The sequence below is a fragment of the Solea senegalensis genome, linkage group LG3, assembly GCF_019176455.1.
Source record: "Solea senegalensis isolate Sse05_10M linkage group LG3, IFAPA_SoseM_1, whole genome shotgun sequence".
Taxonomy (NCBI): Eukaryota; Metazoa; Chordata; class Actinopteri; order Pleuronectiformes; family Soleidae; genus Solea; species Solea senegalensis.
The window spans coordinates 6,783,367-6,799,349 of NC_058023.1; the positions used below are offsets into that span (position 1 = coordinate 6,783,367).

Sequence of the window (15,983 nt, forward strand, 5' to 3'; positions counted from 1 at the left end):
GTTATTTGTCCATGTTTTCTTTCCTTTTAGAATTCAAAAGGCAGTTGAGCACGCTGAGTGAAGAGGACAACCAGTGCACAACACCTACAAGTAAGCATGAACATAGATTTAAGTAAATTAATTTAAAAAAGTAGTGATGATACATACAGGGTTCACAGTAAATTGCTGTCTTAATATTGTGTTGTTGTTCAGCCCCTGATCCAAGATCACCATCAAGGCCAGAGCCATCCAGGACTTCAGAAAGAAAAAGAGACATGTCTTTTGGAATTGAAGTCATTAAGACATCTGCAGGGTGAGTACATATGACAGGCTGCCCAATTGTGGCTGGTGTGATTGGAATGGAACAAGAAACCATTTGTTGGTTGTTGAAATGACTTTCAAAACGATTTAAGAGAGTGCTGCATGGATTGTCTTCACTAAAAAAGTAAGAAAATTAACTGATTAACTCATTTGTAAATGACCTTTTAAACAAAATAAAAACATCAATCCTTCACAAAGGCATTTATTTAATTTAAATGTCTATCAGGTTTGGCAGTGACAAAAAAATCCTTTGAAGAATTAATATATTAGATGTAGGTAGATCTTCAAAGACGAAGAGAAAGACAGCAAATATTCTTTTTTCCCCTGTTTTATTTCAATCCAATGTTATTCGTAAAGCACTGTAAAACACCCACAGTGGACCAAAGCTAAGTTCAGACATAAAACTTGGCCACATCAAACTCATCTGTCAAGCTTTGCTTATAATCATCTTTTACACAAGACAGAAAATATTTTAAAGGTTCAATGAAAGCAACATTTCAAAGGCTGACTTAAGGAAGATGTAAAATGTGCAGTATATTTCGAGTGTAGGGTGTTTTTGAGCAGAGACAGGCATTTGCAGCCATCTTGAAAAACTTCAAAAGTGTTTTCTGTCTTCAGCTCACAAACAAACTCCCTGTTTGTTTGGCTTGAAAATGCTTTGAGGAATGATGGAATGCACCAATGGTCAGAATTGCCAAAAATATTTCCTTTAAAATCCCATGAAGCAAGATCCCATTGTCCTCTATTATCCCCTGCCTTTTATCCTATGGCAGTGTTTCAAAGCTGCACAAAATATCACTGCATTTTTTATTTGGCTACAAATAAAATGTTCTTTGCTTCACATATGGTATTTTTAAAAGTCCTCTTAAAATGTATCTGCTGCTTTGCCAGAACCTGGTTATGACTAAATGTTTTTTGGTTCAGTAAGTGTCTGGTTTGAGTATGCTGCAGTATGTTTTTGCTGTATAAAATGTTGTAGCTCCATTTTACATTGCTGGCTTGTTTGCTGTTGCAGCAAAAGTTTGTGATTATGGCCTGGGTATTACTGCATTCCTGCAGTGGAGACTTTCCTTACATCATTATGTCTGTTTACCCCTCAGACCTAAGAGTATGGCGTCACTTCTGACCTCTAGTCCCAGATCTCCCATAGCCCCAGAGCCAAGTAGTTTTGAGACGCCGAAAACCCAGATGGATCAGGCAGACTCAAGGATGACAAGGGCATTTGCCAAAGTCCAGCCAGCAATTTCCCCAAACAACTCTGGATCTAAGCAAAGCGTTGACTTTCGTGATACAACTTCCGCTTCAGTTATGGATTCAGTTCTGGTTCCAGCCAGGAGTCAGATGTCTGAGATGTCCATTCAGTTAGGGAATCCAGTAGCCCAATCTGAACCTGTTCAGGAATCTTTGTCGCATTTGCCTCAAACTACTTCACCTTCTGATATAAGACCAATATCAAGGATAGGAGCATTCTACAAAAAAGAAGCCGTAACTGTGGATTTGCGGTAAGTGTGGCATGACGTTGTGTCAGTTAATGCCTATCAATTCTGTAGTCCTATAAATACATCAATACAGGGTCTATGAAAACCTTGCTTCTGACATCAACCTTTGGTGTATTCTGCTCCTTCAGAAATGAGAGCTTGTCAGCCTTGCATTGTCTCAGCGACGCAAATTCTACCATTTCTCCAATGGCGATGAACACAGTGCCTGAAGCTCAGTCTGGAAAACAGCCCATCTCAGCAATCTCACAGCTGGAGAAACCACAACGCGATGCACCAAGTATCGGCCCTGCTCTTTCAGTACCATTTGTGGATGAGAAAATCTCATGCAAAATAGCTTCCTCAGACAATGACACATCGGGACTGAGCTCTCATTTGGAATTTCTCTCTGGGCAGCAGACCTCAACAAATAATTTATCAAATCAGAGAGAAGAGTCGGGTGTAAATTTAGCATTGTCTTCAACTAATAGCCTTGTAGCCCATAGTTTGGAGTCAGGACATGTTCAAGAGGAAATGAGAGCTGAAAGTTGCACACGGTCAAAGAATATGAGGCCATTGTGTGAAAGAGATGTAAGAGGTGTAGAGGAGGTTGTGCTAACAAACCCTGCACTATGTATAGATGAAAAGTCTGTATACATATCTAAGGTTGAAGTTGGTCCACTATTTCCAAAAGAGGGTTCTGTTTCTAATTTACTATCCACTGAACAGCCTGAAGTCCCAGTTGAAGGAAGAGAACCATGTATGCCTGAGATAGTGTCGTGTTGTTCACAATATTCCAAGATTCCTGGGATGTCTACGATATATCAGTCACAAGTTACAGTTTGGCCTGATGATAGCAGGTTATTTTTCCAGAGGTTATCCAGCAAGAGGTTGCAATTACTGTTGTATTTGGATTATTTTAATCCCACTCGTGAGGAGAGTGTTGGAATAGCTAAAATGGTGGACATGACACCATCATGCTCAAAGTCTGCCAGTATCCCTGGATTCCCATCTGCTTTGAAACAGGAACCAAACATGGCTCAGTTTTTACCCACATGCCCTAAAGTTTGCAGTGTTCCAGGTTTAGCTTCAATTAGACCAGGAATTGGATACGAAAAGAATGTTTGGAACAGAGGTTCTCTGTGGGCAAAAAAGTTACAGATGAAAGAACCATTTGCTTTATACAAGTCCTGTGTCCAGGAACAAGATATCCGTGACACAGATATGATAAAGGTCATGGTGGCCATGTTGCCAACATGTTCTAGAAAAGCCAGTATTCCCGGTTTTCCATCTGTGCCATTGCAAAAGGCTTGCAAAACTCCAAGTATGGTCGATAGCCTCCCTACATGCCCCAAACAGACAATGATTGCAGGCATGCCATTTAGACAAGGAACTGTGGAATATGATGGTAGCTGGAATAGTTTTAGGGAATTAATATCAGAAAGACCAATGAGAAGCAATACTATTTTGGCTCAAGAAAAGTCATTTCAGGATATAGGCCACCTGAAGTATATGATAAATATGTTACCATCTTGTCCCAGTAAGGCAATCATTCCAGGTTTTCCCTGTGTACCACATAAAGAAACAAGTGTACCCTGTGTTCCATTTGCACCAAAGCAAGATCCCAGTTTACACTCTAAAGAGCCGGTTAGTATTACAGATGAAGGTTTGGTTATTAATAGGGATATCACGTTAGCAAAACCAATTCAAGATATATCATGCCATGTGAGCATGCCCACAATACCACCTACATTTCCTATTCTTGTATATACATGCCCTAAACTTGCCCAAACTCCCGGTATGCCATCTCGAGATCAAATCACTTCTCAGAACCAAGATTGGCATGTATTGAGGAGATTAATTAATAAGAAACCACAAAAGAGCATACAACATTGTATTGTTCAGTGGCTACCAAAAGATACAGAAACCATTAAAGATGGTAGAATGGTGAATTTGTTAATGTGTTGCCCACAAAAATCCAGTGTTTATGGCTTACCTTCTGCTCCACGACAAGAACCTTGTATGGTCAATATATTGCCCTCATGCCCCAGACATAGTCCAGTCCCCGGTTTGCCTTCAAAGACCACACAAAACTTTGGTTTCTGTAGTTGCAAGGATTGGTTTTCTTTAAAAAGTTTTGGGTTGGAGAGTCCGTTTAGAAAAAGGGAAGTGCAAATTCTAAATGCAGCTTCAGGGTTTGATAAGAACACTGTTCAAAGAATGGGTACAATGTTACCCTCTTGCCCTATGAAGGTTTGCATTCCTGGGTTCCCCTCTGCTCTAACTCAGACTTTCACTACTCTGGATATGGTGAAATTACTGCTTCCAAAGGAGTCTCAGATTCCTGGAATGCCATCCCTTCACCAGTCACATGTTTCAGCTTTTCCTGATGATTCAAGTTTAGATGATAGAATCAGGTTAGAGTGGCCAATGGGAGGAGAGTGGTTGTTTCACCCAAGAAAGAAGTCTGCATTCAAGTTATATTCTGAGGTGTGCAGTCAAGATGGGGAGTGTGACATATCCATGGTCTCCATATTGCCCTCCTGCCCATGGACAGCTCATTCTCCTGGCTTTCCATCAATGCAAAGTCAAATGTTGGCAGGTATGGCAAGTGTTGGAAGTCTGCTGCCTACTTGCCCAAGACATTCTAGAGTTTGTGGAATGCCATCTAGATTCCACAATGAGTCCGATGCAGTAAAATGGAGTATAGACCAAAGACCAATGTGGAAAAAGACAATAATTAACCTGGGAGGTTCAGCAATATCTGACCATATGATGAATTTTGTAGAGCAAGGAGTGGTTCGAATAATGGTATCCATGTTACCATCCTGCCCCAAACACTCTAATATTACTGGAATTCCATCTAAGTTAGGAGAGAGGCCAGTTGAAATTTTAACGAAAGAGGATACTTGCACGTTAAGATCATTTCCCACGTTCCCAAAGTACAGTAGAGTTCCAGGACTACCTGCTCAGAATAGAATTAAAGAGTTTGATTGCTGGTATGTGGACACAGATGCGGTTTGGAAACTTCCATTTAATAGACAATATGAAGTTATTTACCAAGATTGTACAGTTAGGGAAATTCTATCCAAGGAAAGAGAAGTAATGCTGACTATGCTTCCGTCATGTCCACAACAAGCCATGAGTCCTGGTTTTCCATCTACTGCACAAACCCAAGCTGGTGTTGCCACTGTAGAAAAAACACAAACTTCAATACAAATGACTCCATGTTGCCCGACAAAGTCAAGCATCATTGGTTTCTCCTCAAGAGCTGCAGTTGTTTCTGATTCTAAAGTAAAGAGCTGGCCCATTGTGATGATAAAGAAGCAAAGATGCTGTCGATACCAGTGTCCTCACAAAGATAGAATGAAAGCTGTCCTTTCCCCTGAGCTTTCTTGTATACCAGTTGACATGAACTGGCTTCCAAACATGGTGAATATTGTGCCGTCTTGCCCAAAGAAAGCTTCTGCTTGTGGGTTTCCATCAACACATATGCACCAGTCAGAAGAAAGGTGGCCAGTAGAAAGATCAGTTTTGGATCAGCAGTCCTCTGGATTTAATGGATTATGCGATATGTGCGAGGAGACCATTCCACCCCGATTAGATCTTGCTACCATGAAAACACTGGATGTTTGCTCACCTTTAGAGATGCATGAAGATGAACTGGGCTTTCGGAGTGAGGACATTCATTTAGCCCTACTAGAAAAAGGGTGAGTGGGTTGGAAAATAGGAGATGGAATTTTGTCTTTGGTGTCAGCACGTTCCTTTTTCAAAAAAAACATTTTCTGTTTTCAGAAACTTGCATTGCAGAATGTGGCACTCTGTTCCTGACATGCCACTGTTTTTGAGTGTAACACAGAGGTGGGTCGCCTTGGTTTGCACAGTGATGCAGTGACATGATGTGGTGTGACTTAGCACCACCTGACTGACTTTTAATGGCAAATAAAACTGCATCTGTTATGCGTGTGAACTGTGGAGGTTGTGAGTTATGAAGAATTTACCAAGCTTGCACGGATTTGTCCTTCTTGTCACTTGTCAAAGTGATCCATGTACAAGGAGCGACGTAATAATTCTAATGAAACAGAGACTGCTGAACATCTTTCATTATTATGTAGGGGAAGTCATTTCCAGTCTATTACATTCTGGACCAGGGGCATATTCAGTACATTTGAAAGTGAATGTAAATGTGAGAGAGATTTATACATGGCATGTTCATGTTCAATTGATTTATGTGTAATTAAGGATTGTGGGATTTAGTTTATAATATCCAAAGTCAAGTTGTAGTGCTTGATTTAAGAAACATTTGATTGTTGTTGAAGAGCTCATAGAATTTTTTTATTTTTTTCTTACAAATTATTGGAGGTCATAGATACCATTCCAATTTAATTTTAGCTTTGTGTTAACAGCAAATGTGGTAAATTCAGAGCATTAGAGGAATATGCTGTGAAGGACTTGATATAAGGTTGTTTTTTAACCCATTATTAACAGTGGCTTTACATGACTGACTGGCATAAAGTAGTAATTGATTCTGACTTAGAAAATGGTGTGGCATGATTGTGATTGCTTGCAGCTTTTAGGTATAGTGCATGAAACTTAAATATCTGTTTGAAAAATCTGTGCATATTGTACATTTGTTGTACTTACAGAGTTTTGCATTGATAAAATTCTCACTGATTAATTCAGATATATTATATCTGTATATTACACCGTTGGCTAAATTTATATTTGGAAGATTCCTACAGTATACTACCTACTACTATAACTTTGTATTTACCTTCTTTTTAGACCTCCAAATGTGGTTTCACTGCAGCCATCATACCCAGATGTTGCAGATGCAGTACAACCCCTTCCCCAGATCCAAATAGATAATACTGAGCAAAAGTTAGAAAAACATCTTACAAACGCAACTTTATTATGTGAGGAGCTGACAGAGGGGACCACAGAAACAGACGAAAATGCAACAGAAGAAGAACCAGAAGTATTGAGAGAAGTGGTCAGTGACATTCCAGTGTTCCCTGGTATTGCCAAGATATTGGACAGTGATAATGAAATGAAGACAGAGACTGGGATAGTAGATCCATTCCCAGTATTCAAACCTGTGAGTGACATTTGTGAATCCCCTGCAACAGCTAGAGCAATTAACCATTGCCTATTGGACAGTGAGTCTACAAGGAATAAGAAAACAGAAATTCCAACTGATGAACATGCTCTTGGTTTAAAAGGGCAGGAGGAGCCAGTAGAACAAATAGCTGATAATAAATCCCACCTCAGTGCACAATGTGTACCATTTGACATTAGGACTGAAATTAAGAACAACCAATCCCCTTTAATGGAAACCTGTCCCAATATGACAAACATTGCTGGTATGCCATCTAAATTACTAGTAAAAGAAACACATTGGTTAATTAATCATGAGCCAATCTGGCAGGAAGTATCAAAAATGAAGAAAACATTTCCACATTTTGCATCAGACGAGGATGAAAAGAACAAGAAAGAAATGGTTTTACTGGTACCATCATGTCCCAGAGAGACCAGAAATCCTGGATTCCCTTCTTTATCACACCACAGTTTAGGTTTTCATGTTACAAGTATGGTAAACATGTGTCCTAGTTGTCCATGTGTATCCACTATACCTGGCTTGCCATCTGTCAGTGAAGCCAAAAACAGATTGTGGGTATTCCAAGAGGAACCACTTTTTAGTACAAAAATAAAGTATTGTTCCATACCCTACACACAAACTAAGATAGTATTAAATGTATCAGATATGATAAGTCTTGCAAGCTCTTCTCCAAAAAGCTCCTGTGTTGAGGGTTTTCCATCATTAATGAATCATCAGTTAAGTTGGGATTCAGAATACAAACAAGTTGGACACATGGTTGAAGATAGACCTCACTATGAAGAAATGAAGACAAATGAAGAGGCTAGTATTCATTCTTATCCATCTGTTCTGGAACCTCTAGAAATCAGTGATAAATCTGCAAGCATCACTCTCCTTCCATCTTGCCCAGCTGTAAGTAATGAAATGACAAATATGGTCAGTCTTTCATGCTCCTGCTCAAAAGTGTCCCAAATACCAGGATTTCCAGCATTGCATTATTCCAAAGAGTGGACAGTTAGCAAGGAGCCATTGCTTGAGGCTGGAACTAAAGAAAAGCAGGTGTCCCTGACTGGCCAATATGAACTAGACAAGAGAGCAATAAAAACTATGGTCTCCCTTTTACCATCCTGTGCAAAAGCACCGCAAACGCCAGGATTCCCCTCTCATCCAAATCCTCAAAGTGTGTATTTTCTAGGAGATATTATTAGTCTTTCTTCACTGTGCTGTCAAGTTTCAAGAATATCTGGGTTCCCATCACTTGTTGGAGATATTAGTGTACAATGGGTTGCAGAAAATGAGTCATTGTTGGAGAGGCCACCAACAAAGGGGGTCATATTTGACACATCAAACTACAACAAAAGTATCAAGAGTGGTATGGTTTCTCTTGTGCCAATGTGCCCAAAAGTGTCAAGTATTCCTGGTTTCCCATGTATCCCAAATCCAAAAATGGTGTTTTATGGCCTAAATATGGTCAACCTCCTTCCTTTGTGCCCTCCATTTTCTACCATATCTGGATTTTCATCTGTTGAAGGTGACGAAGAAAAAGAATGGGTTGAGCTGGATTCATTGATACACAGACCTCAAAAGAAAGTTATATTTAACATTAACAGCTCACCAATAAACACAGACAACCCTCAGAACATGCTAGCTTTGGTTCCTTCTTGCCCAGGAGCATCAAAGATTCCAGGCTTTCCATCTTACCCTCGATACAACATGCTGAGTCTTCTACCCATGTGTCCCAAAGCATGCTCACTCCCAGGATTTGCATCCTATGAACTGACCTCTAAATTTCAATGGCTTTTTGATAGACCAATTTTGTGGAGTTTGCTTCCAAAGAAGACATGTTTTGTAATACACAGTCCATATCAAGACGGAGAGACAGTGAAGACAATGTTTGCCTTGACACCATCTTGTCCAGAAGTTTCCAGAACCCCTGGGTTCCCCTCTGCACCTCAAATCAAACCCTGCATTGAACACAATATGATAAATCTTTTGCCTTGCTGCTCCAGTGTTTCAAGTGTTAAAGGATTTGCATCTATGACAACAACACAAAGCACTGAATGGCTAAATGAAACAAACCCTATTTTGAAAGAACCTCAGAAGAAGAGGGCAGATATAATTGCTGACCAGTACCATCTTAGTTGCCATAGCATGAAAAGCATGCTAATGTTAGTGACATCCTGCCCAAAAGAGGCCAGACTTGATGGCTTTCCTTCTGCTCAAGTTGCAAGCAGGCCACCAAACATGGTCAGTTTATACACATCTGCCCCATGTGTCTCATGTGTCCCAGGTTTTCCATCAGCAAGGATGCTCAGCATTGAACATGTACAAGTACAAACACAGCCAACACAGAGAAAGTTGTTTGATAAGCAGCAGCGTGAAAAGATTTATGTTGTTGGAAAACTCCCAGCCCCACATGAACTGGAGGAAATTAAATCAATGGTAGCAATGGCTCCATCATGTCCACATTTGACTCGAAGTCCTGGTTTCCCCAGGATTGTGCAATTCAATCCAACAGTGAAAGAAACAGAGGCATTTTCACTGCCTTCTACTGAAAAACATACATCACCAGAATTGCCTCATGCACAGTCAGCTCAGCCATGTGACTCAGGCATTCCTGGTGTTCCCACCACATCTGTTGGAAGCCCAAGCACTGAACTTGGTAAGATTTGTAGTTTAAAGATAGGCCACATTATCTTTCTTTGACATTTCTTTCACATTTTTATTTCGTTTACTTCCATCGCAGTGGAACATTTCGAAGGTGTTGCAAAGCAAAGCACAGACCCCTCTGTAAACGATGGGTAAGTTCAAGAGTCTGGTGCTCTGGTGTTGTTTGCTGTGAACGCAACCGATCCTGTACGTGTCTAACGTGGACTGTGTGGACTAGTAAACGTTAGCTTTATTAACTTCATTACAGAGTGCATGGTCAGTTTTGGTATCTCTGAAGTCTGTATTTTGTTACATTTCTTATTGTGTTGCGGCATTGTTTTTGAGGATTATGCCTTGAAATATTTTATATTTGGGCCAGCAGTGAATCGCTATTAGACAGAATAACAGCAGAGAAGACCCAAACAATGAAGAAACCACTGGACACACCAGAGCCAGTAGGAGTCTTGGGTTGGGAAGTATTGGAGGCAGAGGGAACAGTAAAAGAAAAACAGGGAGAACCTTCTTTGTCAGCACCGGAGGAAGAGACATCAGGATTAGTAAAGACTATTGTTGGTGCTTTCCATAAAGGGTAAGTGTAACACTGGTCTGCAACTGATGGTGCATGTAACATGGTGTGCATCAACCATAACTAATCCTCCAGCTCATAAATATTTTTAAAATCAGTTTGTTTGGTTTTGGGAGTGGACTTTACAAAGCATCTAAGTTTTGTATCATCAATTTGTCTTAATTCATATAGTTGGCTTGATATTTAGGAAATCAACCAAATCAAAGCAATTTTGTTTCACAATCTCCAAACCACGGTGGTTTCTTGCAGTAGTACCTACATGTATAAGTTGATTGAAAGCATTATTTTTATTCCACTATCCATTTCTCACAGTTATGAAACAGTAGTATCCATATTGGGGCCATCTAGCTCGACTTTAAATGAAGAGGATCGCCAGCCCAAGGATATCTCATATCTGGACCTGAAGGACAAGATCACGTCAGATGAGTTTATTCTACATTTTGCAGACAGTTCTACTCCCATACATGAGACAGAGGGCCAGTTTGAAGACACTGACACCGACTCTGACATTGACTATCCAGCAAGTGTTGAGCCTTACATGTGGAACTTGGTGTCTGATCAATCAACATCATCTCCATCATCAGCTACCGACAGCGAGGATGGGTATTTAGTATGTGCTGGCATGAAGAAATGGCCCCCATTGACGGAGGCAGATATTACTGAAATATCAAAAGAAGATGGTGAACAACTAGAGGGACAAGAAGCCTCTCTTTCAAGGGAGAGTTCACTCACAGGGGAGGATGCTGTTCGAAGGTTCACAGACTCTGAAAGTTTGTTAGCAAGGTACGAGACAGAGGAAGAATGTGACGAGATTAGAACAGTGTCATCTTCTTCCCAGCTGAATAGTGGGTGAGTGTTTGTAGACAATGACCTGTCTAAACGTTTGGTTGCATGGTGTGATGATGTACACATCCTGCATTGTTCAATGTAACACTGTGTCTCTGCCTATGAGAGCTTACTACTCAAGAAATTGTCATGTCAAGTCTTTGTTGTAGCTGTAGGGATTGGCATTGTGATATGGAATGGTAATATTGCTTTTTATTAAATGTTTTGTAAATAGAGGTGTCTTTGTCTTTTGTCCTGTATGTGCTGCTGTGTCGTGTTATTGACGGTAGGCTTTTACATGTACCGTAAGGAAAGCACAACTATGAAAAAGTAGATTATAATGGGCTGAAGACATGCATGGTACAACTGTATGTAAGTCAAGGTCAGTGGATTCTAAACATTTCCCTCTCTTTTTCTTAAGCCTTGGACAAACAAGCAAGGAAGAAATGTCTGCTACTGACCTGTATCCTACATCAAATGAGTCACTTGCAGGTGAAAATAAACTTAAAGAGGATCTCTTAGTCAAACCCTCTGATGATCAAAAACTTAGTCCAGCTGGAACGCAAGCGGACCCGGTTGTTTTTCAACGAGGAAGACAGCCAAAGAGAAAACTTCCAGAACCTCTGCACAAAGGAACTGATAAGGAAAAAGACACCGTTCCAATGCGACCACTTCGAAGGAAGGATAGTTTAACACCAGATCGCAAACAAAAACATGATGATTTGACTAAAGCTGCCCAGTCTTTAAGGAAAGATTCTGCTGAGATGATTCCCACCCAATTTACCACTGACCCATTTCCATCTCACAGCATAAACAAAGGAGACATTAGCATCACTCCAGCTGACCCCCAGAGTGATCATGTCCAAGAAAGTGTTGCAACATCCACAAGTGACCATGATCAGAAAGGGATAGCTGAATGTGTGCCAATATCCGTGCATGTTGCTCCTCCTCCTCGGGTTAAAAAAAGAGATAGTAGTTTGCCACCTGAACCTCCACAGAAAACACCACCCTGCAAACCACAAAGGAAAAAAGACCATGTCACCAGAGAAAAAACTGATAACCAGCAAGATTTTAAATCACAAGTTAGTCCTATGTTGGATACATCTGATCCAAGCACTGATGTGTCAAAACCTGTTGAACCTTTACAGAACGTCGATAAACCATGTCAAACAACCACTGAAATGATCAGTTCACAACCTGAGGAGGGCAAAGACAGAACCATAGAAAACCAAGAAACAGATTTACTTGGGAGTTCATCTCTTCAGGCAGGAACAGAGGACATGGAGAAACAGAAAAACAGGGGTGCTGACACCATCACATCACAACCAGAACCAGAGAAACCTTCTGCTAAACAAATTTCTCCTGTCTCAATAATCAAGAAGATACGTCTTACCAAACCGGGAAAGAAAGTTCCACCAAGCAAGCATTTTAACATTTTCAGTGACAAGGGAACAATTGCCAAAGATTTAGAAGTTACAACCAAGGAGATTACAAAACCAGTCCTGGGTGACAGTAGTATAATGGGTGATACGGAAAAGTCCAAGACAGATCATCATCATCATCATCATATAATCACGACATCATCTCTGAAATCAGAAAATGCACCAGAGATAGAGGCAGAAAGAGACAAACAAACATCTCAACCTATCCCAAGGCCTCGTTTGAGGAAACCCCTCAGTGGTTCCTTCCCAGATGACTTCATGGCTACAGAGAGAACATCTCAAGTTTCACATGGGGCAGAGGAATTGACAGAAAGGCAATGTGCTTTATCCAGTTTTTCAACATTTTCAGACCCTGTTCTTCCTCTTCTGGTTCATCAGCCTTCCACATCTACAGAAGAAGTGACTGTTGTAAGGATGAGGAGAAGCAAATTAAGTCCTAAAAGTAGTGTTAAGTTAGAGGATGTGGCCATTTCTCAGAAGACCATGGGAAACTCAAGCTTGCCTGTACCAAAACCAAGAATAAAGAAACGTCTCAGTGATTCCTTCCCAGACGAGATGACAATTCCTGGCTCACCACCTGCTGGTGAATCAGACCAAACTGATCATTTGATTGGTCGTGAGACAGCCCAACAGAACGAGCAGTCAAGCTTGCCTCTTCCAGTGCCTCGGACCAAGAAACGTCTCAGTCAAACTTATTCAGATAGCACTGCATCTGTAGAAAATGAAATCCCCCTGGAATCATCTGAGACATGCCCAGATGATACAATTGAACCTAGCAAAGAAACAAATGAATTGTCAACGTTGTTAGATTTAAATGTGATCTCGGAGGGAGGTTTCGTCGCAACCCAAGGTGAAAATGATGTTGCAACAGATGTGGAGCAGGCAGTGCTAGCAGCAATGCAAGAAGAGTTCCCTCAATCAGATTCTCTAGATGATACTGAGAAGCCACAGGATGATATCTTTGAAGGCTGGACTTTTACGGATAAACCTGTCGCTTCAACTTCAACAGAGAAGGTTGAGAAGGTATCTGAGCAGGAAGACATGGAAAAAGTCCTGCAAACAGAGGTCGATAATTGTCTCACTCCCACTACTGCAACGTCTCAGGATGACTGGCTGCATGTGGAAGATGCTAAAGACAGTGAACCAATCATAACATGTTCAAGGAAGGAAATGAGAGATGAAGACTTGGACTTTTGCTTTGTGTCTGTAGATGTAGCTGCTGGTTATGTAGAAGATGACGGGTAAGTTTAGAGGATGATTGACTTTTTGCATTTCTATGTAGTATATAGCAATATGTGCTCATCCCCCATATACTGATTTCACAATATTTAATACTGTTCCATTAAGTGTTAACATTTGGAAGATCTGTGTTTGGTTTTTCAGGACATACATGTTGTGAATGAAACAGCATGGTTTATTATTTCTTTCCTTTGTTTCTCATTATGTTTTCAATCAAAGGGAGAGAACAGAAGAATCTTCTGGCCAGCCCGTACCTGTGCCCCGAGGCAAGAAGCGTTTGAGCGGTTCCTGTCTCGATGACAGCAAGTCTCAAGTTTCTGACCTCCACCAAACAAGTGCACCAACAACACCCCAAAAAAGACCTGCAGATGGTGCTGCCTCTTCGGACGTATGTCAGACCTTGTCAACGCTTACCATATTTGTTGTATTTGTTCAGTGACTGTGCTCAGAATGAAGGAGCTGGCAACTGCAAGCTTCTTCTTAGCTTCTTGTCACGTTATTGTGAAATAATCAGCCTATTTTCCAGTCTCAAGCTATTTTCAGAACAGCTCTGATTTCCTCTCCTAACAACTGATATGTTGCTCACAATCAGTATCTGCCCAATACTGGCCAAAATCACTAAATTGGATGTCTGAACACAGAACTGCCTCTCATCGGATTTATGTTTCTAATTCTGTACTAAATAAATACTCTATATTTGTGCATGAAGCAGATTCAGAAATACTTGTGATGAATAATAAAAGTGTGTTTCCCATCGTAGAGCATATTGTGCAGTCCCAGCCTAGTGACGTCCAGCAAGTCTCTCCTGGAATGGTGTCAAGAAGTCACACAGGGTCACAAGGGGCTGAAGATCACCAACTTCAGCACCTCGTGGAGAAATGGCTTGGCGTTCTGTGCCATATTAAATCACTTCCACCCAGAAATGATGTAAGAAACACTTTTAGATACTGTTGTTACTGCGCACACTGTTTGTTATGTGTTTATTTATCTTTTTGTCCCTCCCTTTGTATAGTAATTATGAAATGTTGGACCCATATGACATCAAGCACAACAACAAAAAGGTGAGTGATGAAGTCATTTGATGATTGAATTACTAATAAAGCATATCGTATTGTAGGGGCAACTAATAGGTGGACCCCAGTTTAGATCCGGTACCAGATACCATCCTATTTGGACGCAGACCTATTTCCATAAATTATTGATAACTGCAATGATTGACGGAGCATTTGTGTTTTAATTGATGCAGATTTTCCAGCCATTACCGTACTAGAGGTTCAGGAAATGTTGATGGACGTTATCAGGGAATTGCTAAGCTACACTTACTTGAGTTTATGAAGTTCTCAACCTCAGCTTTAAGGACATTTTCTCTATCTGGTCCTCTTAGGACTTCAAATGACTACCCCTGTACATGCCAATATTTTTACTTTCATGTGTTTGTTGATAACACCCAATATAATCCAATCGTTCATCTGTTTTTGTACACATCCCAGGCGTTTGACGGCTTTGCCGAACTTGGCATTTCCAGGCTGATAGAACCTTCCGACATGGTCATGCTAACAGTGCCCGACCGCCTCATCGTCATGACCTACCTCAACCAGATCCGCACTCATTTCACAGGACAGGAGCTCAGCGTGCTCCACATCGAGAAAGACAGCAGCGAGTCTAGCTATGCGTTAACAGGAGAGCGGGACAACCAAGACGACCCTGAGGCAACTGTCCGCTACTGCGCCCAGAGGCTACAGGAGGAGGGTATCAGCCTGGAAACAAACGGTGCTGCGGGAACTGCCGAGGACAGTAAAACCAGCAAGGATGTGGTTCCCCCTCCGAGAACTAAGCGGTCCCAGGCTGCTGGGGCAGGCGGGACTCAGTCTCCTGTGGCACCGCCAAGAACAGGTTTCCTATCCAAGTCAAGTTTCTCTCACATCAGAGATGCTGATCTGGTCAAGAAACGAAGGTCACAGCGGAGAAGTGGCTCAATAGAAGAAGGAGCCATACCGGGCCAAGACGACAGCGAAATCAGCCAGAGGAAGTCAGAAACAGGCAAGTTCTCCTTTTAACTTCTTCTTTAGTTTTCTTTAAAAACAAACTACACTTTGCACATACATCCAGTGTCATGCTAGACGTCTTCAGCTGCAAAGCTGCAAATACAAGCCAGTAATTGTGATAATTGGGGCTACAACAAGCATGTACATATGTAACGTTAAAAAAATGTTCCAGCATGGGCACAATTGTTGTTTTTTAAAAATACTATTTAATTTGCATGAAAAAAATGCATTATTTTACCTTAATGGCTGATGAAATGTCGTTTTCACGGTTTTCCCTTATGACGTAAGTCTTTCTAAAAGAAATATCTTAATTTATAAAACACA

The 15,983-nt window shown here is 40.9% G+C and overlaps 2 protein-coding genes across 22 annotated transcripts in view; one reads left to right on the forward strand and one right to left on the reverse strand.

Annotated features, from left to right (window-relative positions):
• The window catches only part of LOC122766468 (calcium/calmodulin-dependent protein kinase type II delta chain), a 557,529-nt gene that overhangs the window by 403,136 nt on the left and 138,410 nt on the right, over positions 1-15,983 (reverse strand). The window lies entirely within an intron of this gene.
• ehbp1l1a (EH domain binding protein 1-like 1a) overlaps positions 1-15,983 on the forward strand; it is a 32,232-nt gene that overhangs the window by 12,726 nt on the left and 3,523 nt on the right. For 2 of the 3 annotated variants that reach the window (XM_044021322.1, XM_044021323.1), the window contains 6 exons: positions 31-90; positions 193-292; positions 13,834-14,002; positions 14,375-14,541; positions 14,627-14,675; positions 15,105-15,654. In XM_044021322.1, coding sequence (XP_043877257.1) covers positions 31-90; positions 193-292; positions 13,834-14,002; positions 14,375-14,541; positions 14,627-14,675; positions 15,105-15,654 — 1,095 coding nt within the window. Of the gene's footprint in view, positions 1-30; positions 91-192; positions 293-6,560; positions 9,536-9,619; positions 9,675-9,901; positions 10,112-10,420; positions 10,958-11,354; positions 13,617-13,833; positions 14,003-14,374; positions 14,542-14,626; positions 14,676-15,104; positions 15,655-15,983 lie in introns of all 3 variants that reach the window. The other variant, XM_044021321.1, reaches the window with a different exon arrangement.